Source organism: Ischnura elegans, chromosome 10 (assembly GCF_921293095.1).
Source record: "Ischnura elegans chromosome 10, ioIscEleg1.1, whole genome shotgun sequence".
Lineage (NCBI taxonomy): Eukaryota > Metazoa > Arthropoda > Insecta > Odonata > Coenagrionidae > Ischnura > Ischnura elegans.
Window position 1 is genome coordinate 12,361,206 of NC_060255.1, and position 22,616 is coordinate 12,383,821.

General features: G+C 35.7%; 1 protein-coding gene and 1 long non-coding RNA gene across 2 annotated transcripts; both read left to right on the forward strand.

Moving 5' to 3' along the window:
- The first annotated feature begins 3,220 nt into the window (after positions 1 to 3,220).
- On the forward strand, positions 3,221 to 8,337 carry LOC124166802. The gene is made up of 4 exons (XR_006866517.1): positions 3,221 to 3,443; positions 3,545 to 3,695; positions 7,434 to 7,640; positions 8,287 to 8,337. It is a non-coding gene; the product is annotated as an uncharacterized LOC124166802 (long non-coding RNA).
- Positions 8,338 to 8,356: 19 nt separating this feature from the next.
- On the forward strand, positions 8,357 to 12,872 carry LOC124166803. The gene is made up of 3 exons (XM_046544495.1): positions 8,357 to 8,438; positions 8,933 to 9,129; positions 11,760 to 12,872. Exons 1-3 carry the CDS (start codon positions 8,426 to 8,428, stop codon positions 12,009 to 12,011), a joined length of 462 nt encoding a protein of 153 aa, XP_046400451.1. The 5' UTR covers positions 8,357 to 8,425; the 3' UTR covers positions 12,012 to 12,872.
- Positions 12,873 to 22,616: the final 9,744 nt, after the last annotated feature.

Here is a 22,616-nt window from a genome sequence, read left to right on the forward strand (position 1 = left end):
TGGCTAGAAAACTGACTCATTTCACCGTAGTCTCATTTACAGAAATTCATAACTACGCATTTTTTTTCAAATTTAACTCTAACTGTCTCGCAACGCACCACGCTTGGATAGTATCAAAGTCGTTTCCTAGTTCTTCCCTATCTTTACTCGGGAGGATATCCCATTAAACCACAAATATGCGTATTTTGCAGAGTACTATTTCACCAATGTAGTTTATATAGTGATGGAATACGAGTGGGCCTATGATACTACCCTGAGGGACGCCAGAAAAGACGTTCTTTGGAGACTGCACCGGCTGATACTATTCTGTACGCGGCTGCTCAAAAGTTGTCTTGTCCGGATATGACGTCTTCATCTAGGCCTTAAGATTTTTAGTTTATTAATAACTTTCCTTGGGGCACTTTATTAAATAGGTACATTTTGAAATCAAGAAAAATCGCATCTACTGAAATGTTCCCCTCTCCAGAGACTAAAATATTGTGGGCTGAAACTGAATGCTGAAACTCAAAAATCTTATTTCCTCAGATTTCATACAATTTTTAGACCTTCATGCAGCCTTCATTTAAAACTATTTTACATTAACGCTTGAACTATATTTCAAATGTTGAAGTTACTAAGTTTGTAGTCACTAACATCTATGCATATACCAATATGTATAGGTATCTTATTGCATCCAATTTCTCATGCTATATTCTCATAAGTGGGCTGTGCTTTTTACGATTAAAGTTGGGAGGTGTTGTATTTTTGGCACCTACAAAAGGAAGGGCAAGGTTATGGGCTTCTTAGATTTTTGTCTTAAGCGTCGATAATATGGTTATCTGCTTTGGTGATAAGAAGATACCCTACTATATATGTATATACACTACTTTTAAAAACATTTATTCATGAGATATAAGGCCTATGGCATAAATGACTTCAGAATGTTTGCTATGATTCCTAATGGTGTGCCATAGTAATGATTACTATGATTCCTAATGGTGTGCCATTAGGAATCATAGTAATCATTACAGCGTTCAGAGTACAGTGCACTTACCAATTTTACCCTATATCTTGGAACATCAAAGAAATTAAATATATTCTTCATTTTATTTTTCTAATATTTTCCAAAACTTATCTTGTCCTTTTTCATTTCAATATTCTGTATTAAATGGCTGATACATCATACTGCTCTTGATTTGAACAGTCTGTCGAAGCAAATAAACTTGGATTTTCATTGATATTTTTGAATGTGCATCTTGTACAACTGTATCAACCAGATCCTCATTACCATTATTTTAATGTATACTCATGTCACGTGTCTAAATGTTTTGATTTTTGGAATTCAAATCGTAAAATCCCTTGGTTAACATTGTAACAAGCCACTGCTTCAGTAAAGTTCAGGAATAGCAGATTATCAGCACATAAATAGTAAGTTGTACCTGCATTTGGAGTATGCTCCTATACGGAAGTGAGGCATGGACAATGACCTCAGCGGAGAAAGCAAGGATAGAGGCCTTTGAAATGTGGTGCTACAGAAGAATGATGAAGATCAAATGGATCGACCTAGTTAGTAACGAGGAAGTCCTAAGAAGAGCAGGAGAGAAGAGAAGCCTCATGAAAACCTTGATAAGAAGACGGAACAACCTTATAGGCCACACATTGAGACATGATGGCCTGATGAAGACAATCGTCGAGGGACAAGTGGAAGGCAAAACAGAAAAGGAAGACCTCGAACAAAATATATGGAACAAGTAAAGAAGGATGTGAAAGAGAAGAAATACGTAGGCGTGAAAAGATTAGCAGATAGGAGAACTGAGTGGAGAGCTGCTTCAAACCATTCCTAGGATTGTTGACCAGTGATGATGATGATCATGAAATAGTAAGTCAATGTATGAGATATTTTTATCCTTAATTTTCATATTGAAAGATATAGTATGAGGTCTGAAATCACTCAAGTTCTTCAGTGAGTCTGTGACTGTAATTCTAACATCATTTGATTCCTTTAAGTGGAACAAAATGGGTGGCTGATGGAAGAAAAGGAACTTAAAGATCAACCAATATTCAGCCAGCTTTATGATCCTTGAGCTAAAAAACCGAATCACGGAGCAAATTTCAAAGTCAGGGATTTTCTTTAACATTTTAAATTCGCATTGCTAAGAAAATGCATATGATAAGGCAACTAAAATAGCGTCAAATGTAGCCAATCAACCAAGGAGACTAATGCACATAATGACTAGAGCAACAACTGTGCCTTGTCATAGAGGATTCCCTAGTCGTCCCCTGAATATGCTGTAATACATTTGAACAGTAGCTACTCTTTTTGCTAATAGCAGAGCAATCAGACTTTCACGGAGAAATTAGCTGTAATTTAGGCTCTTGAACAAAATTTATATTTGGGATGAATTAACCTATCAAAGGCTCTACTTTGCACTCTCCTTTCGGCTTTTTGACTACCCCTATTATTCTACTATTACTACTATTTATTACTTTTATGTATTCTATTTCAAAAGCTGTGCGGAGAGTACAAAGCATTTTCATTTTACATGCTTAATCTAAGGAAAATCCACAAGGTATCGCCTTTGCCCATTATTTCCCACATAGTACAAAATATTTACACAATATCTTATCGGCCTTTTGCTGATATCTAGAAAATATCTTGGAATAACTTGTTGACATCTTTAGGGCATTTTGTAGATATCAGAATATATTTTTCATTTACTTGTGTATACAAAAAGAAATTATCCCATTATGTTAAGAACTGTGATGTTCACCATCATTCTACCAGACAAGTTGATCAGCTGCATGTTTCATATGTGCGCACCAAGAATACTGGTGCTGGTCCAAACTGTATGGGCCTTAAATTCTATAATAAATTGCCAGTTGAACTTAAGGCACCATTAAGTGTAACCTCTTTTGAGACCAACCTCCTAAAATATCTGAAACTAAAAATGTATTATTCTATAGATGAACTTTTAAACAAAGTTTGACATATCTTGCATCATTGTATATTTGTATTTATTGTAAGTATATATACTTTAACCTGACGTGTCCTGTATCAGTGTAACCCTCGTACTACTAGATCTCTGGACAAATAAAACATTATATTATTATTATTTATAAATTTACTATTTTTATATTTATTCTTCATCTAGGCTGTCGTAATTCAACTCGATGTATATTTATAACTATGTTTCCATGATATATGTATAATTGCATTCTTTATTTAATTTCCTTAGTATTCCACTACCTGTGGAATTGGTGATCAGCAGAAGAGGGTGACTTGCCACAAGGTGAGCAGAACAATTCCAGCAGATTTGGATCAGTACGACAGTATCCTGGGAAACCCTGGGCCTCCACAACAGCACTATTGCTCTGCTCATCATATGCCTGCAGAGGTGCAGCGATGTCAGGTTACAGAGTGCCCTATTGTCGAATATAGGTGGAAAACTGGAAAATGGAAAGCTGTAAGTGAAGCTTAGGTCTTGAATTACATTGCACAATGCATTGATGGTTTAGATTTGAGCTTTTAAAACCATGGTGCTTATATAATTAATTTATTTTCTAGTGCTCCAAACCATGTGGTTGGAAGGGAAAGCAGAGGAGATTACCGAGTTGTGTCTGGATAAAGCGAGATGGTCAAATGGAGCCAGCTTCAAAGCAGCTCAGCCCGTAAGCATTGAGACCTCCTGCTCGTCAAAAGTGCAATCGCCATGCATGTATGTATCCAAATGGTCTTAGTCATGCCCAATCACTGTATTAATTCCAATGAATGATTGTATCAGACGAGTTTCTTTTGGTGGCTAGACTGTTGGCTGAAAAGTAGAAGTTTGTAGTAAAAGTAAAGTATTTCATTTAAAAGTTTTTAACTAGGAAAGCTAATTGAACTTCCACAATTTGACTGACTTATTTAGTGGAGCTTGAAAATTAATATTGCATTTTCTTACACAGTACACGGAATGACGGGTGTCGTAAATGTTATTAACACATTCAGGGAGGAGCATGTCAATTGAGGTGGTCCCGTCCAAGTCGAGATATGGAGCACGTTAATTGACGTGCTCTGCTGGTCGGGACGGGAGCCCTTTCTCTGCCTCCGTACATACCTAATATCCACTTCCGAGTCTTCTCATTGTGTGCATGGCCTTCAGCAAGCTTCCCTCTTTCCAACCATGTGCGCCGTTTATAAAAAGCAGTATTTGAACGGAAGTTATGGCACAGAAACCTTCCTCTATTTTTCTTCCTTATTTTAACGGCCGATTTTGACGACATTAATGAAAATTGGGCTCACATTGAATGTGTTAATCAACTACTGTAATATTTGAACAACCCTAATGAATGCAATCCCAGTTCCTCATTTCCTCTTGCCATTTGGGCTGTGACTGCTACACTATCATCATAACTTAATTGACTCTTATATACTCTTTCAAATAGCCTGGGATTTTTGAACCACACGCCCTGATAGGGTATGTGCCGAAAAATAACAAAAATATTTTCAGTAAGCAATGAGTAGGTTTCAAGTAATAGTTATATATTTGAAGATATAATGTTTACAATGAAGAAGTGAGTGAAGTGTAATCATTTCTGGTAACTCAGATAATTTTACTCGGTCATTTCCCAACTGTGAGTGCTTGCAATTAAGTAGTTCAATTTACTTAAAGAATTTGTGGAACTGAGAAACAGAAACAATTTTTTTACCTGAAAAATCTAATCTTGCACCGTACGGTGGGGAAGGACAAATTAATACTGTATTTCCCGGCCTATAAGATGCACCGGCACATAAGACGCACCTGGATTTTTCAGGTTAGAATTTACGAAAAAAACTAAAATACTTGGATAATACAGAAAAGAATTTTAATGATAACATTTTGCATAAAAACGGAACTTAAGTATTAAAAAATTAATTAGCAAATATATCAGAGTTTATTCATCATAGAACCCCAGAAATTCCTCATCACTGCTGCTTAAATTTATATTTTCTCGGGAGTCGTCACTTTCTTCATACAAAATGTCATCTTCACTTCCATCCAGCAAATTGCTGATTCCACACTTTTTGAAAGACTTTATATGATAGTCTCACTTTTTACTTTCTGCCAGGAGTTTTTCAGCCCCTCACAAACGGTAGAAATTGACGGCCGTTTCATTCTTCTGGTCGGTGTGAAATCGTGAGTTGGTGCCTCAATCCACTTTATACATTCTTCACGCATAAATCCCTTGAATGGTTTATTGATTGAAACATCCATAGGCTGCAGTTGAGAAGTCAATCCACCAGGAATCACAGCAAGATGCGTCTTCAGTTCTGTAGCAAGGATTTTTGCGGACTCCGTTATATGGGCCTTAAACTAATTGCACACTAACAAAGAAGATCTCTTCAGAGGTCCACCTGGACGCCGGGACCACACCCTCTGCAACCACAGTTTCATACCCTCTCCATCCATCCATCCATCCCTTAGGATGAACATGAAAATAAATTCCATGTGGAATTGTACACTTAGATCAACAAAGACAAACAACTTCGTTTAAAGATCAACAAAGGAGGGAGTTTTGAACCATCAGCACAACACGCAAGGACAACAGTATAGCGTGTTTTATCGTTACCTGAAGTCTTTATCGTAACTGTCTTTGCATCTTTAATGTCCACAGTTCTATTTGATGGCACATCAAACGTCAAGGGAACCTCATCCATATTTCCTATTTGTCCTATTTCAAAACACTTCATTTTTCTCAGGTTAAGTACGTATTTGTGGAATTCGATAATTTTTCTTTCGTATTCAGGTGGCAGTTTTTGTGCTATTGTGGTTTTAGTACGCATGCACCGACCATTTCTCTTCATAAATCTTTCACACCACGACGTTGTCCCAGAAAAATCGGCAATAGACATATCTATCGCCAACTTTCTCGCTTCCATTAAAATCATTTTTGTTGAAACAGTGATCCCGTTCTTCCTGTGATTTATTATCCAGGTCTTAACGTGCTCCTCAAGCTTTGGCCATTTCGGAGAACATGAACGTAAAGTTTTCTTACTCTTTTTTGCATTCATTGAATCTGTCTTCTGCTTCCGCCATTCTCGTATCATCTTCTCGGTTGGAGGTGGGCCGAATCGCCTTGCCTCTGCCCGGTTACTGTGTTCCGAAGCATATTTCACTACTTCAAGTTTAAATGCAATACTGTACGACAATCTTCTCTCTTTAGATCCCATTAGGTTATTCGAATTTTGACTTTTTATACAGAAATTACCAAGTTTCTGTGCTTAGAAGCACATGTGCAGACTAAATAGAAAGATACGTATTACACACTGAACACCGTGCTCATACTTTGTTACCTGAGTGCCGGTAGACTCAGAGTTTTTCATGAGAGATACCATGTATTAACATATAGATGACATCTCCTTTAGCTCAATGTATGTAAGTTTTGTAGCAGCACCCATTGCAAGATTAAACTGAACATGCTACATTGTATGCATTTCTGATTTATCCGGGATTTTTTTTTTGAAGTGAGTTAGACATCGACATATTAAAACTTTATTTCTAACAACCTGCTCAAAAAAGTGTTATTATCAAAATTTTTAATGAATTGAACTATTTTCAATGCCTGATACACTAAAAAATACTTAATGGTATTTATTTATCCTGTCAAAACGGTTGCTTATTATAGGACGAAGTTATACCCGTGATATCCGTATACCATCGGCGCATAAGACGCAGGCTAATTTTACAGCACATTTTGGAGAAAAAAAAGTGCGTCCTGGCATCGGCCAGGAAATACGGTAGGTATAGTGAGGTCAGAACCAACCTGGTAATCAGTAAATAAAGAAAAAAATATCTAATCATTTGTCTAAATATAATTGTTACTTTTTGGGACAAACCCTACTAGACCAGGTAGTTCAAAAAGCCTGTGATATGTGAACGAGTAAACTGGATACCTGGCAATATTGGTGGTGCAGCAAGTACTTAACATGTATGATCAGAAATCAAGGTTTGAATCCCTGTGAAATGATATTTTTGCAATGATTTTCCATGTTTGATGTTCATTATTATTAACTGCTGTAAATCATCTATATTTAAGCAACAATTCCGTAACAATCAACCATCAACTTACCCATTCCATCAAACGACTTAAAAGGGAAGGATTTTAAAATCAACAGTTGAACTACGTGATGATGGCTAAACGTAAGAACAACTGATGATAAAGTAAGGAACGGTTAAGTGGTGAAGATGGCCCAAATTTCTTTGTAAAAGTGGTAATAATTCCCCAGGAGGCCAAAGAAAAGTTCATAATTGTGGGAATTTCATATCATTCGCAATCGTTTCATGTGGAGAAATTAACATTGGTGATCATTGCATCCAAGGACCAGGAATTCACATCATTATAGGCAGAATTACGTTACAGCAAGTCCTACCGAAGTTTGTAAACTTTTGAGGGAAGCTGCTGCAGTTAAATTTTAATTATCTCTTTTACAGGTGAGTACACCTCATGTGAAATGTTGAGAGAGTCGAAGTGGAAAGATCACGGAATGCAGACTGAGTTGAGGGATGGTGAGTATTGACTGATGGTTGGATCAGTGGATCAATATTCTGCCATGGGATGACATCATCTCAAACGCCTAAGGAATACCTCACCCTGCCAACTGGGGAAAAAGAGAATTTCTCAGAGTTTTATGACCAAAGGTATGCTATGTTTAAATATGTCTAGTGTGTTTCAACTGCCTCATTCTATATGAAATTAAGCCAAAGAAGTCTAGCAAAATGCTATGACTATTTTCCTAGATTGGATTTTTGTACATCTGCTGCATCTTCAGCCAGTGTATTTTTCATTTTTTAATTCTATTTTTCCATAATGCACACACTCTACATTACTCATTAGATGAATGACTAGTTAATAAAAGCTATAGTCCTTTGTGCCATTTCTCATTTATTTCACTGCTGGATCTTTAAACTTGTGTTTGTTTACCATGGCAAGGAATGCATAGATTTCTCTTTGATTTTAGATTTATTGGTGGATTATAATGTTATTTATTTTAGAGATTTGTAACTGTTTGTGATACATCATCAATAATTAATATTAGATATGTATTAATTTTACTTAGCCAGGAAATTGTGTAAATTTTGCTCATATCATCTCCTCCTATAAACTTATGTTTTGTTTACCATTTCTTTGATTCTAGATTTTATTGGAGGATTATAATATTATTTATTTTAGAGATTTGTAACTGTTAGTGATACATTATTAATAATTAAGATTAGATATGTATTAAATTTACATAGCCCGGAAATTGTGTAAATTTTGCTCATATCATCTCTTCCTTGTGCTCAGGCTATTGAAGCCAAAATTATGCCCAGATGGGAGTTTAGGAAGCACTGATTGATTCTGCAATGATTGTGAATGCACCATTGATTCCAGTGTCAAAGGTGGTCTGACAGTCTTCTCTCGTGTCAGAATCAATGTCACATCAATGAGAATTGACAGTGAGTACTGTTGCATCTATTATTGTGGCTGATGTAAAATATATTTTCGTAGTGAAACACCATTTCATTGGTGTATCCCCCATCAATGTTCTGTGGTGTTTGATTAAGGGCATAATGCCTTAAATCAAGCATTTGAGCAATTGAAAATTAGGGTAAATATGGTTATGGCAAGGTTTTTCCAACAGCTAATTTCATAAAAACAGAGTTATCAACTGACTTCTGGTTTTGATGTGTTTTAAGTAGAAAGATTTCACTCTTAAAAAATGCAAGAATCATTGAAAAAATCCAAGGTTTTCACAACAAAAATCATTTGAAAATGGCAAAAAAGTGATTTTCACAAATTTTTACTTTCCTTTCATCAAATTGAAGCGAACAGTTAAGGAGCATCTCATTGAATTTTTGGTCCAGTGTTTGGATCTAAAGAGAAAATTTTACAATAAGGCATGTGTCTGTATGTGTGTGTGCCTCATGCAATGCTATCTTCTATCTTCCAGCTGAAGATATGACCTTTGCGAGGCAGATACATGGTACAAGAGTGGCTTATGGGGAAGCGGGCGATTGCTACAGCTCCCTAGACTGTCCTCAGGGTCGTTTCAGTGTCAACCTCAAGGGTACTGGACTCAGGGTTCATAGCAGTATGGAGTGGGAGGGACATGGCTCAGGGGCAGCTGTTCATGTCAGCAGGAAAGACGTGAGTGCATGGCTCTTAACTTATCTTCCTCGTGATTTACCCATATATGTAGAGCCTGCCATTAGCCTGGAGGATATGTGCAAAGAGTATATTGGGCTGCAGTGGTGCAGCAAGGGGGGGTTTTGAGGGATAAAACCCCCCCAGACCTCAGAGAAATTTTTAAGTTTAATCCATTTTACTTAATGGGATTGATATCACTAATAAAATAGTGTAAGGATTAATAAAATATCCCTCAGAAAGCCTAAAAACTCACCATTTTCAACCATTTATCTTAAAATTCTGCAATTTATTAATCTCGCACCAACCGCTTATCCTGATGGGTATTCCATACCCCCACACTCCCTGGAATTAGTTGCATCTAAACTTCCTAATTCCTAGCTGCACCCCTGTTGGGCTGATCTATCAGCCGGGTTTTTTGGCACCCATGCCTTTCATTTTTTTTGTGCCTCATGTAGCCTTTGTAACTATTTTGTAGTATATGTCATTCTATAACATGAAAGATACTGCAAAAATGCATTTTAGGCTTTCTATAAATTCAATTCAATAATTTCTTTAAATTCAATTAGCTAGTTCAAACTAGCAAATTCGCCAAAAAAGCCCTGGTACTCTTCAGCATAGCAGACAAAATAGGCTGGTACTAAAAGGGATAGTATTCTACTACATATTTAATGGTTTGGTGTCAAAGCATTCCTCTCTGGTGATGAATCAAGAGGGCATGTCTGTCTTCAGGAGCAAACCGTGGGTCCTAGGAAAAGGAGGACTAAAGTGAAATCTGCCATAAAAATCATTTGGCTTATCGAATTCAAACCTAGATATCCCAATTGCAGGTGAGATATGCTACCAGTTATACCACCAAGCCAAATTTCAGACTGTGTTTACTCAAGTTGGTGTTAGAGTTTCAATTCTACATTGCGGCACAGGAGATGGAGGTAGTGCTTACGAAGCCACTGTGAGAGAGAAAACCTTATATTTATGCCCATCACTGCAGTCTGGCCGGTGAGAGTTGACTGATGGCAGAGCAATAGGAGGGGCAGAGAACACGGTGCCAGCGCAGTTTGCAGCCAATTGCTCTCTCCCAAATGCACCTCACACCCTCGCCTAGTCATACAACATTGTTACATCCATATGAAGCACCAAAGTAAGCCTCAACTACAAAAACAAGTCCTTTATTTGAATAACTAAAACGAGGCATTCTGCCTTCGAGTCCTTCACGCTTGTCGTCCCTTCTGGCTCCTTTCTTCAGAGAAGCCTTTTGTTTTCATGTGACTTGGGCGTTTCCCTTTCTGACCTGGCAACCTTGCCCCCTACCCCAAATTAGACCGTTCTGGCTGTAAAGGGAGAACTCTCAGCGGCCGGACTGCATTCAGTTCCTAAACCAGTTTCTTAGAAGCCGGAGACATATACTGGAACAACACAGTCGGGGAAGGAAAGGATGGAAACGAAATGGGAAAATTTAAACAAGGAATTCAAAATGACAAGGCTGAGAAAACAATAAAATTTTTATGGAGAACCTATTTATTCATCACTAAAGCAAAATTCCCAATTATTACAAAGGGCAGAGGTGTACATGGGCAGATACTCAACAGACTGCATCATGTTAAGACAGGGGTTTAGGACTAGAGTGAAAAACTCATGCAGCCTTCTTGTGGCTGATGCAGATTCAGGTCACAACCTGGTTCTTATGAAATGCTACTAAAAGATTCAAAGGACTGAGGAAAACCATAACAGCCAGGAAAGGGAAAGTCGAAGCTCTGAATGTGACTATGAGGATAAAATAGAGGAACTAGATGAAATGAAAGGGAGCTGGCGTTATTTTGAATTGAAGAGGGAAATTCATGAAGAGAAGGGATCCTTACAAAATATGTACTTCACTCAAACCTACCTTCGTCAGTAGATAACTTCAATGGTAATCACGAATTGTGGGGTTAGCTCTGGAAAGGACTACACCATTGGTTTAGCTTCTTGGAAGTCCACATTCCCTTGCAATGCCATCCCCAAAGGCCAAGCTTCAATGAACCTTGGTAATTTCATATGGAACCCAATGAACCTGGGAATTGTAGTGGTCTCCACTATGGCCAGGAAAACCAAAGATCTGTGGTTTGATTTGTGGGCCTGGGGAACTTTGTGCCATTGCAATTAATGTGAATTTCACTGCTTTTAACTTAGCAAAGATGAAATATTCAACAACCATGAAAGGTTTTTGTGTCATTGATGAACTAAGAAAAAAAATGAGAAGCTCTGGGGGTTAAATAAATATTCTGTAACTTTGTATGTTCCACAAAACTTTATTAAGTAAACCTCACCTTGTTTTAACTGTCACATGTCATTCTCAAGGGGATATACACTTTATACAAGGGGATATGTTGTATTTATCTGTCATTCCATAGTCTATTATTATATATGCCATTATCATGAGGTATTTCATCGTGAGAATGATATGTGAGAGCTGAAACTGGTTTAGGTTTACCTAGTATGGTTGTGTGGAATTTACTATGTTCCAATTTATTTGGCAGCAGATGTAAGGTTTCACAAAGTAAACTCACAAACTGTTGAAGATATAAATTGGGGAGGGTTGGCAACCCTACTTGTGAAAAGCACATGGAAATAAGTGTTTGATTCTCCTCACACAGGATGGTGGTGGGAAGGTGTGGTGGCTACTGTGGAGCCTGCCACCCAGCAGGAGCACCATGGATAGTGCTAGACATAATGCCAAGAGATGGAGGTGGCCTCTGTTGACAACAAACAATTGCCAAACTTGTGTCTTCAGCCAGGGGCGGCAGGAAGATGTTGCTCAGCCACTAAATGCATTAAAACCTTTGTCATCATGCATGAATGTGATGGAGCAACGCACACCATTGGAACGATGGCAGAGTGAAAGATAGATAGGGTGATGAAGTTAAGCCGAGCAGGTCTTGAGCTTTGAAGACCCCCTCGTCGGAATGCTTGATGTGCTTTTGTTTGTTTTCACAGTATCATCTGTAAAGAATTCCACCTCCGTAATAACTTATTATAGTTTGCAGAAATGAACAGTGTGCATGGGGAGATAGAGTTTAGACCAAAATACTTCATGTTAGACTTGGGAAAAATTCCTCGCTTTATGAGGAATCGGGATGATCAGTTGTTGCAGAGTGATAGGGAAATCTTCGGGGCATTTACGGAAAAGCATTTAATTACTCTAGTGGTTTGCAAAATTCACTTCCTGGCATTTTTATGTTATTATAATGAGATAGTCTCTCATGTAAATGTTTCAAAGCTATCAAGTGATTTTCCTATGAATAAGCACAAATTGATGAGTTCCTACCATAAGCAACGAGATTAATTGTATTAAAGTCAGAATTTGTGAGAAAACAATTCGCAGTTTTTAACAAAACTTCTAAATCATCCCATTGAAATACCCTGATTGAGCATGTAGTTAAAATCAGTTTTTTCTTCTTTTCTTTCATCAACTAAAAAAATATTGCTATAATTAATGTGACTTAGAATGATATCATAAAGTGCAGGCTCACTTTTAAAATATTTAGTCATTTACAGCGACAACAATCAAAAATAGAGGTACCCAATGCTTGACCAGCACCTGCTTTTAATGGATATGTAAAACAAAATTATCAAGCCAGGTGTGAATGTCAGATGAGGAAAGAGATATGATTCATTCAGTGTTGGAGTCTTGTGGGTGCAGGGATGCCGACTTACAAAAAATGATTGGGGGGCCCCGGGAAATTTCATAAGTAGTGAGTTTTAAGTTTTTTAAGCATTTTAGAAGAGTCACATGATCAACATTAGAACCCTGATAACTCGAATATCAATATCTGGACACTCCGGGGAAAATCAACAAGCATGACACATTTTTTCCTCACACCTATAAAGAATTTTTGAGGGGGCTCAGGCCCCATGGAGTCGGCGCTGTATGTGTTGGACCATATGGTTTGTCTGTCCATTAAAGGCTTTTAATCTTGCTCTTAATTTATTAGACATCTGTGTCATTGGTGGTATCAATTCATGTTTATATATGTGTAACCGAACTATTGATTGTAAATATTTGCATATTTGCATTCTTTGTCTGATTCAATTATGATATGAAATTGATCCACGTCTCATCCTGAAATCATCTGTGCTTTTTAATCATTATTGTGCCTGTGGACTAATCTATTGGCTGGGTTTTTTTTACACTTTTACTTTTTCGTGCTTCATGTAGCTTTCGTAACTATTTTTAGTATCTGTCATGCTTTAACATACCCGTAAGTTTTGAGGGCAAATGAAAAAAAAATAATGAGCTTCGGAAAATGCATATTAGGCTTTTTTTTACTAATTTTTAAGTGCATGCCTGCGAATTTGCCAACAAAGCCCTGGCATTCATCACTACACGGGGCACAATAGGCGGACACTTAAAGGGTTGATTTGAGTGCCAATGCTAGCAAAGAACCATGTCTAACGCTCATGAATGCTAACAGGGAATTAATATTTTACGTGTTGTACTACTACTAATACAGTCGGATCCGGATTTAACGTCTTCGCATTTAACGTTTTTCCGCATTTAGCGTTTATTTTTTTGGGTCCCGATTCATTCCCTATTAGGACAATATAAAAATTATCCGTATTTAGTGTTTCCGCATTTTGCGTTTTTCCGCATTTATGGTCGTAAAAATTTGTCCCGCTCAAGATCTTTTTGCCCGATTTAACGTTTTTTCATGACGGTTCATCCAAATCTTCGAATTTATACTCATCAACAAGAACAGGCTCATGACAGTTTACCAGGAGTCGATAGAATCTACCGGGGAACGCTTCTTCAACTGCTTTCTTCCGCGAGCGCAGCGCTGCGACCGTCAACTCGCAAGCTGGGTCATATGTCTTCTCGTAATGTTTCGCTCCCCTTCTGATCCAAACACCAGGCACTTTTTGTATGAGATCCGATCTAATGGAGCAAAGTCATCCCTTAATAACCTCGAACTACCTTATCCTTCACTTGTTGAACTTGACTTCGATGATACGTGACGACTGATTACACGAGTTATCCTCCCGAGGGCCGCTACAATAATGGTTTTCTCGTTATGTTTCAATGGATGGCTTATGCCCCTTTCAACTAAAACTTTCAAAACCTACGGGCAGTCGATTATTAGCCCAATATTTTTTCAGTTGGCTACTTTCTCTTTTCAAAAGAGGAGGCCCAATATCAATTGCGCAGTTCACTAGAAGATTCTTTCTATAATCCATTCCAAGCTCAGTTTCCACGGAGGAACAGCGAAAGAACAGAGGAAGCGTTTCCCCTGTCATGACCGTGAGTGAGAGCATTCTTTCCCTAAGGAACAACATTATTTTACATCGTAATTTAGATATCCCGGAGCCAATTTATCGACATGCGGCTGGTTGATATCGCTGTCGATTCAAAAATATTTATCTGGTGCTAATTAATGTCAAAAGAGAATGACAATCGGAGTTTTGACGAACTATCACGGTCCATGACTCTAAATTAATCGCTCAAGCTGGAAAAAAAATCACCGCATACTCACGGTAGAATAGATGAGCGCGGAAAAATACGAAAATCCGGCAGGTATCCCTTGGTGGTTGACTTCGACATCATAACCTTGACGAAATTGCCAAACTCCAGAGGCACTGACAATTTTTCGGATGAAATCCATTTCTGTTGAAGATTAAACCTTTTCACTTAACAGAGTTTAGCTAATCGTTATTCAAGGTCGAACCAAATTTTATTAAAAGCTGCCGAGAAACAAGGCGTCGGAGTCAAGGTGATCAGCACGCCGCGTAAGCAACTTCTCCCGGCTCCATTCGACCTGCATAAGGCCGCGGATATATGACAACGAATCTGGTGTTATCATCGAGTTGAATCACCATCGATTTGTACGCATACTAGAAATAAGATTCTACTTTTTTGGATGACCTCGAAATCCAAAATGTGCACATAGGAGGCTTTTTAAAGGCTCATAAATCCCTTGTTTCGCCGAGGCAACAGAAAACGATAATTTGGCAAAATTCCAGAAAACCTCCCTTTTACTAGATATTCGGTAGTTGAGAATTCGGGATTAGTGATCTTCAGCTGTCCCTTTATTTCACTCATTCCTCATGATTTTTTGAGTACCTACTTACACCTTTTCTTATTATATTAGATATGCTATAGTCACCTACATGTCACTTTTACAGAAAAAATTCTAAATTTCATCGAGACCACTGAAATATGCATAAAAATGGAATCACTAATGTCCATAATAATAATCCGTGGGGGAATGCTTTTGAGTTGATGTTTATTAGAATTTTCTTAAAATATTTCATTAAAACAATAGTCATCCTCTCATTACTTAAGTAATGAGAGGATAATTATTTTTACTACCCATTTTTTTAGCTGATTCCTGAAAAGTATTATCCAACCTTCATAGGGCGGAGAACATTTCATTAAAGAATTTTTTGCTGCATTCAGCACCTTTTAGTTACTTAAGATAATATTTTTTATTCATAAAAAGCCATTCTAATCATTACAAACCCTAAAACCTGAAAAAAATTGCAGGTCCTCATTTAGTGTTTTTCCGCATTTAGTGTTTTAAATTTTGTCCCCCCTGAAAAACCTTAAATCAGGATTCTACTGTATTACTAATATTTTACGTGTTGTACTAATACTAATGTGTAGCAATGAAAATCATAGCACTGCCACTATTATGGACACCTCTTGAGTCTTATACTTCAGAGTTGCTAATATTATTTGTACTGTGTACATATTAATGCCAATAAATAATGTTTTTATTATATTTAATTTTCTGTGGAGTATTCCATTGTTTTCCATCTAAGGTTTTCCAAAGGTTCCTCTTCTCTCCTGCTCTTCACTGTGAATTTCTGGTAACCCACCGGCATTTTTACTGAGTGAGTGTAAAGAGGGTGTAGATCTAATAACTTACCCTTAAGACAGACTGACTGTATGAAACATAATGATCTATTTACCATCTTCAAGTGGATCGATGGAATGGAAAAATAAGCCTTACCGTGAAAGATGTAAAAATCAGTCTACATCTACATAATACCCCACAAGCCGCGTAAAAGGCGTGTGGCAGGGGTGTTAGGATACCAGCCATCTACGCATAAAAAATGAAGTGCTCTACAAAGTTGGGTCTAGCATTTATTAAAGTCCTTTATGGTTCAGGGGAAAAACGAATTCCCATATCTATCCGTTCGGCAAAACATTTCTCTTAATTTATCGCTTCTATCAGACCTGGAAATATAGTGTGGCTCCAATATTATGTTCTCCGTGTCGCTCTTAAAGATATCCATTCTCAATTGTTCAAGCAATCTAAGCCGAGTGTCAATCGGCTCCCAGCCTAATTCGCTTAACATCTGTGTAACGCTGTCTGTACGCCCGTAGCAGTTTCGGTCAATGATGGATGTAAATTCAGGACTATTGACCATTGATTATTATTATGAAACCTACCTCTCATAGTTTTATAAGTGCCTGTCGTAGTGACTGGAGGGGAAATAGAGGGGAAATGTGAAATAATGAAAATATTGGAAATGTTAAATGCTATGGTTTGAGATCTATATATGTTTCATGCGCAAGAGCATGCCAGTAACATTGACTGATGCTGCGTTATGAGTCATGCGATCTATCACCACCTCAAAATTCAAACCCATCATCAAGTTGAATCACTAATTTAGTGAGCGATGTGCATTAATTCATGCTGAAAAATTATGTATTATTCAAATTTAGCGTTTATACGGTTTATTCCCATGTACTTATCTAAGATTTGTGTGCTCTTCCAGTAATTTTGTAGAGTTTAATGGTGAAAGGAAGAGAGGAAGGGGTGGGTGCCTTCACAGTTTGGCGGTTCACAGTTTCATTGATGCCATGACTCCTGAGCCAATTAGATCCCATCTGGAAAATTCATGTTTGACTCTTGTCCACATGTTTGCAGAAGGTGCCGTTAGACCACTTTTCATGTACAGTCACTATGAAAAGCTAAAATAAGGCGAAAAGGTTGAAATGTGTTTTGTTGGGCCATGGAGCGGGTACATCCAGGATGGGTGTGCTACACCCTCGTAGGGTCGCAAATCCAGGACCCTTTCCTCGACGAGCTCACCCTCGCTGGCCCGTCTCCTCGACCCTCCGAGCCTCCCTCCCCAAAGTGACCGCACTGACTGCATTTTGAAAATCTATCAATCAATGCGGTCATCAAGAAATGATTGTCTGCATCGCACTCCTTCCAATCAAGCTATCAAGTACGTCTTTGTACTGTGTTTCTGCGATGAAAAATAACGATTTTATTAACTTTGCCAAAAACGTGGCTGAGGACCACCGGAAAATGCCATTTTAACAAAGTTAACAAAATCGTTATTTCTCATCGCAGAAACACGGTTCAAAGACGTACTTGATTGCCTGATTGACAGGAGTGCGATGCAAACAGTCATTTTTTTATGATTGATAGATTTTCAAAATGCAGTCAGTGTGGTCACTTTTGGGGGAGGCCCCCCTCTCGGAGGGTCAAAGAGTGGGGCCAGCAAGGGTGAGCTCGTCGAGGAAAGGTCCCAGATTAGGGACCCTTCGGAGTGCTTCGGCGAAAGTGCATTTCAGGGAGGAAGAAAAAGTACGTTCACAGCAGCCTGCCATGCGAACGTGCCAGGTACGTTCACAGAAGTGAAAGGGTTAACTAGGCAATAAATGGATAAAAACCCAGACATTGGTTTTTACTTGCTGGATTTAGAATGGTATAGTTCATATAATTTTACTTTTGCAAGTACATTAATCAGTTTCCATTTCTGTTAGCACTAAAGATTTTCTGTTTTGAACTCCATGCGGATGACTCTATTCAATGGAGCACACTGTCCATCACCTCAAACCACCAGTGGAAAAGGTAAGAATCTGGTGTTGGTGTTAACGTTGTGATTGAAGACTAACACAAAAGAATCACACATTTCCTCACATTACTAACCTCACCATAATTCTGGGTAACTTTAAAAATAAATACAATGTGTATACTGAGTTTTATTTATTTATTTTTGTCTAGTAAATGAAGTACAGCAAAAAACAAATGGGCAGAAAATTATATAATCTCAAATCACACATTTCCCATTAAATATTCCATCAAATATTACACAATTTTCATTTTGCATTCCCTGTGCATTTATTCAACAACTGACTCAGAGCTATGAGCAATTGAGCATGTCAAATTCCCTTGTCGATAAGAACGTGGTTTTGGTGTTGTAGGGATTCCCAATTGTAATTATCCTTCAGTCACATAATTTTCTAACCCAAATCTTCATCTTGATTTCGAATTTTTAGTGTTGCCCATGAAAAAGTGCTTTTTACCCGATTCTGTGCTTTTGTGTCGTGATTTTGCATTTTTACATTCCATTTTGAAATATTGTGAGTCTTGTTGTGTTAATGGAAGGATATTTGCATTTGTGTTGAATTGTTGTTTTTACCATTCTGTTTTGTTAAAATATTTTTTGCTGTTGTTTTCATTATAGCTTTTTTTACTGTTTTGCGTTGAAAAAATGCTTGAAACACTAATTTTTAATTTTCTGGCTTGAATACGCATTTTTACTGTTGCGCATGAAAAAGTGCTAATGAAAGATCATTTTGACTTGATGTTGCCATTTCTGAGATGTTCACAGAAAAAATGCTTTGAGATTTTTTGCCATTATCTTCCATTTATACTGCTGCACACTGAAAATGTTATTTTGCTATTGCTTCTTTTCAGTTTTTATTTCACACTTTTACTATTGCGAATTGTGCTTAAAACTTTGTTTACTTTCGCTATTTTAGTGTATTGCATTGAAAAATTCTTGAAACGAATTTCATCTTGATTTCACAGTTTTTTGTTGTCCGTTGAAAAAATGCTTTGAACGGGATTTCTTATATTTTTTTCATGATATCATATTTTCACCATAGCGAAGGAAATGGAGTTTAATACACCATTAAAATATTACCCTTCTTATTACATATTTTTAATTGTTTCACTCTGCGTAGTAAATTCGCGTTTGTAACAAGGTTTTCCATATACAAATCACATTTTTAATTTTTTCACTCTGCGTAGTGAAATATCGTTCATGACGAGTATTTAAATATCAAAAAAACCTTTTTAATTTTTTCTCTATGCGTAGTTAAATCACGTTTAAAACGAGAATATTCATATCCAAATAAAATTTCATATTTTTTCACTCCACGCAGTGAAACCGCGTTTATAACGAGGATTTTCATTTCCTAGTCACATTTTTAATTTTTTCACTCTACGTACTGAAATCGCGTTTGCAACAACGATTTTTATATTAAAATCATATTTTTAATTTTTTCACTTAGAGTGGTGAATTTTCGTTTATAACCGGAATATTAATATCAAGTAACATTTTTTATTTTTTCACTTTGAGTAGTGATTTCGCGTGTGTAACAAGACTATTAATATCCATGAAGCATTTTTAATTTTTGATTCACTACTCAAAGTGAAACAATTATAAATGTTACTTGGATATTAATATTCTTGTTACAAACGCAAATTCACTACTCAAAGTGAAAAAATTAAAAATCCACGAAACATTTATAATTTTTTCATTTTTATTGTGATTTCACGTTTGTAACAATAATATTCCTATCCAAGTACTTTTTCAATTTTTTCACTTTCAGCAGTGAATTCGCGTTTGTAACAATAGTATTCATATCCAAGTAACATTTTTAATTTTTTCACTTTGAGTAGTGAATTTTCGTTTTTAAATGAAATATTTTATCCAACGAATATTTTTCGCTTTTTCACTTTGATTAGTGAATTCGCGTTTTTAACAAGAACATTCATATCACAGTAAAATTTTTAATTTTTTCACTTTGAGTAGAGAATTATCGTTTGTAACAAGGATATTCATATCAAAGCAACTTTTTCAAAGTTTGGTTGTGAATTCGCGTTTGTAAATGAAATATTCTATCCAACCAATGTTTTTAGCTTTTTCACTTTGATAAGAGAATTCGCGTTTTTTACAAGAAAATATTTATATCCAAGTGACTTCTTCAATTTTTTTACTCTGAGAAGTGAAATCGCGTTTGTAACAATAATATTCCTATCCAAGTAACATTTTTCATTTTTTCAATTTCAGCAGTGAAAACGCGTTTGTAACAAGATGCATATGCATGTAACATTTTTTATTTTATTCATTTTTCATAGTTAATTTGCGTTTGTAACAAATATATTAATATCCGAGTAACATTTATAATTTTTTCACTTTGAATATTGAATTCGCGTTAGTAACAAAAATATTAATATCCACGAAGCATTCTTAATTTTTTCATTTTTAGTAGTGAAATCGCGTTTGTAAAAGTAATATTCCTATCCAAGTAACTTTTTTAATTTTTTCTCTTTGAGTAGTTAATTCGCGTTTGTAACAACAATATTCCTATCCAAGTAACATTTTTTAATTTTTTCATTTTAAGTTGTGAATTTGCGTTTGTAACATGAATATTTATTTCCAAGCAACTTTTTTAATTTTTACACTTTGAGGAGTGAATTTGCGTTTGTAACAAGAATATCCACGTAGCATTTTTAATTTTTTCACTTTTAGTAGTGAATTCGTGTTTGTAACAATAATTTTCCAATCCAAGTAATATTTTTAATTTTTTCACTTTTAGTAGTGAATACGCGTGTGTAGTAAGAATATTCATATTAAATTAACTTTTTAATTTTTTTCACTTTGAGTAGTGAATTTGCGTTTGTAACAAGAATATTAATATTCGCGAAGCGTTTTTGATTTTTTTCATTTTTAGTAGTGAATTCACGTTTGTAACAATAATATTCCTATCCAAGTTACATTTTTAATTTATTCATTTTTCATAGTTAATTTATGTTTGTAACAAATATAATAATATCCGAGTTAGATTTATAAATTTTTCACTTTGAGTATTGAATTCGGTTTCAAAACAAGAATGTTCATATCCAACTAACATTTTCAATTCTTCACTTTGAGTAGTGAATTCGCGTTTGTAACTAGAAGATTCATTTGCATCTAATATTTTTCATTTTTCCACCCTGAGTAGTAAATTTTCGTTTGTAACATGAATATTAATATCCACGAAGCATTTTTAATTTTTTCTTTTTAGAAGTGAATTCGCGTTTGTAACAATAATATTCCTATCCAAGTAACTTTTTTAATTTTTTTACTTTGAGAAGTGAATTCGCGTTCAATATGTAACAATAATATTCCTATCCAAGTAAAAATTTTATTTTTTCCCCTTTTAGTAGTGTATTCGCCTTTGTAACAAGTATATTCATATCAAAGCAAATTTTCAATTTTTTTCAATTTTAGTTGTGAATTCGCGTTTGTAAATGAAATATTCTATCCAACCAATATTTTTAGCTTTTTCACATTGAAAAGTGAATTCGCGTTTTTTACAAGAAAATATTTATATCCAAGTAACTTCTTTAATTTTTTTACTCTGAGAAGTGAAATATCGTTTGTAACAATAATATTCCTATCCAAGTAACATTTTTCATTTTTTCAATTTCAGCAGTGAAAACGCGTTTGTTACAAGATGCGTATGCATGTAACTTTTTTTAATTTATTCATTTTACATGGTTAATTTGCGTTTGTAACAAATATATTAATATCATAGAAACATTTATATGTTTTTCACTTTGAATATTAAATTCGCGCATGTAACAAGAATATTAATATCCACGAAGTATTTTTGATTTTTTCATTTTTAGTAGTGAATTCGCTTTTGTAACAATAATATTCCTATCCAAGTAACTTTTTTAATTTTTTCTCTTTGAGCAGTGAATTCGCGTTTGTAACAACAATATTCCTACCCAAGTAACATTTTTTATTTTTTTCATTTTGAGTTGTGAATTTGCGTTTGTAACATGAATATTTATTTCCAAGCAACTTTTTTAATTTTTACACTTTGAGGAGTGAATTTGCGTTTGTAACAAGAATATTAGTATCCACGTAGCATTTTTAATTTTTTCACTTTTAGTAGTGAATTCGTGTTTGTAACAATAATTTTCCAATCCAAGTAATATTTTTAATTTTTTCACTTTTAGTAGTGAATACGCGTGTGTAGTAAGAATATTCATATTCAATTAACTTTTTAATTTTTTTCACTTTGAGTAGTGAATTTGCATTTGTAACAAGAATATTAATATTCACGAAGCGTTTTTAATTTTTTTTAGTAGTGAATTCGCGTTTGTAACAATAATATTCCTATCCAAGTAACTTTTTTTATTTTTTCACTTTGAGTAGTGAATTCGAATTTGTAACAATAATATTCCTATCCAAGTAACATTTTTAATTTTTTCAATTTCCGCTGTGAAAACGCGTTTGTAACAAGATTCATATCCATGTAACACTTTTTAATTTATTCATTTTTCATAGTTAATTTATGTTTGTAACAAATATATTAATATCCGAGAAATATTTATAATTTTTTCACATTGAGTATTAAATTCGGTTTCAAAACAAGAATGTTCATATCCAACTAACATTTTCAATTCTTCACCTTGAGTAGTGAATTCGCG

Excerpts from the sequence above, each read along its gene's own strand:
- LOC124166803 (XM_046544495.1), top strand. Across the intron at positions 9,130-11,759 it reads TTCATGTCAGCAGGAAAGAC|GATGGTGGTGGGAAGGTGTG; the intron begins GTGAGTGCATGG and ends CTCCTCACACAG.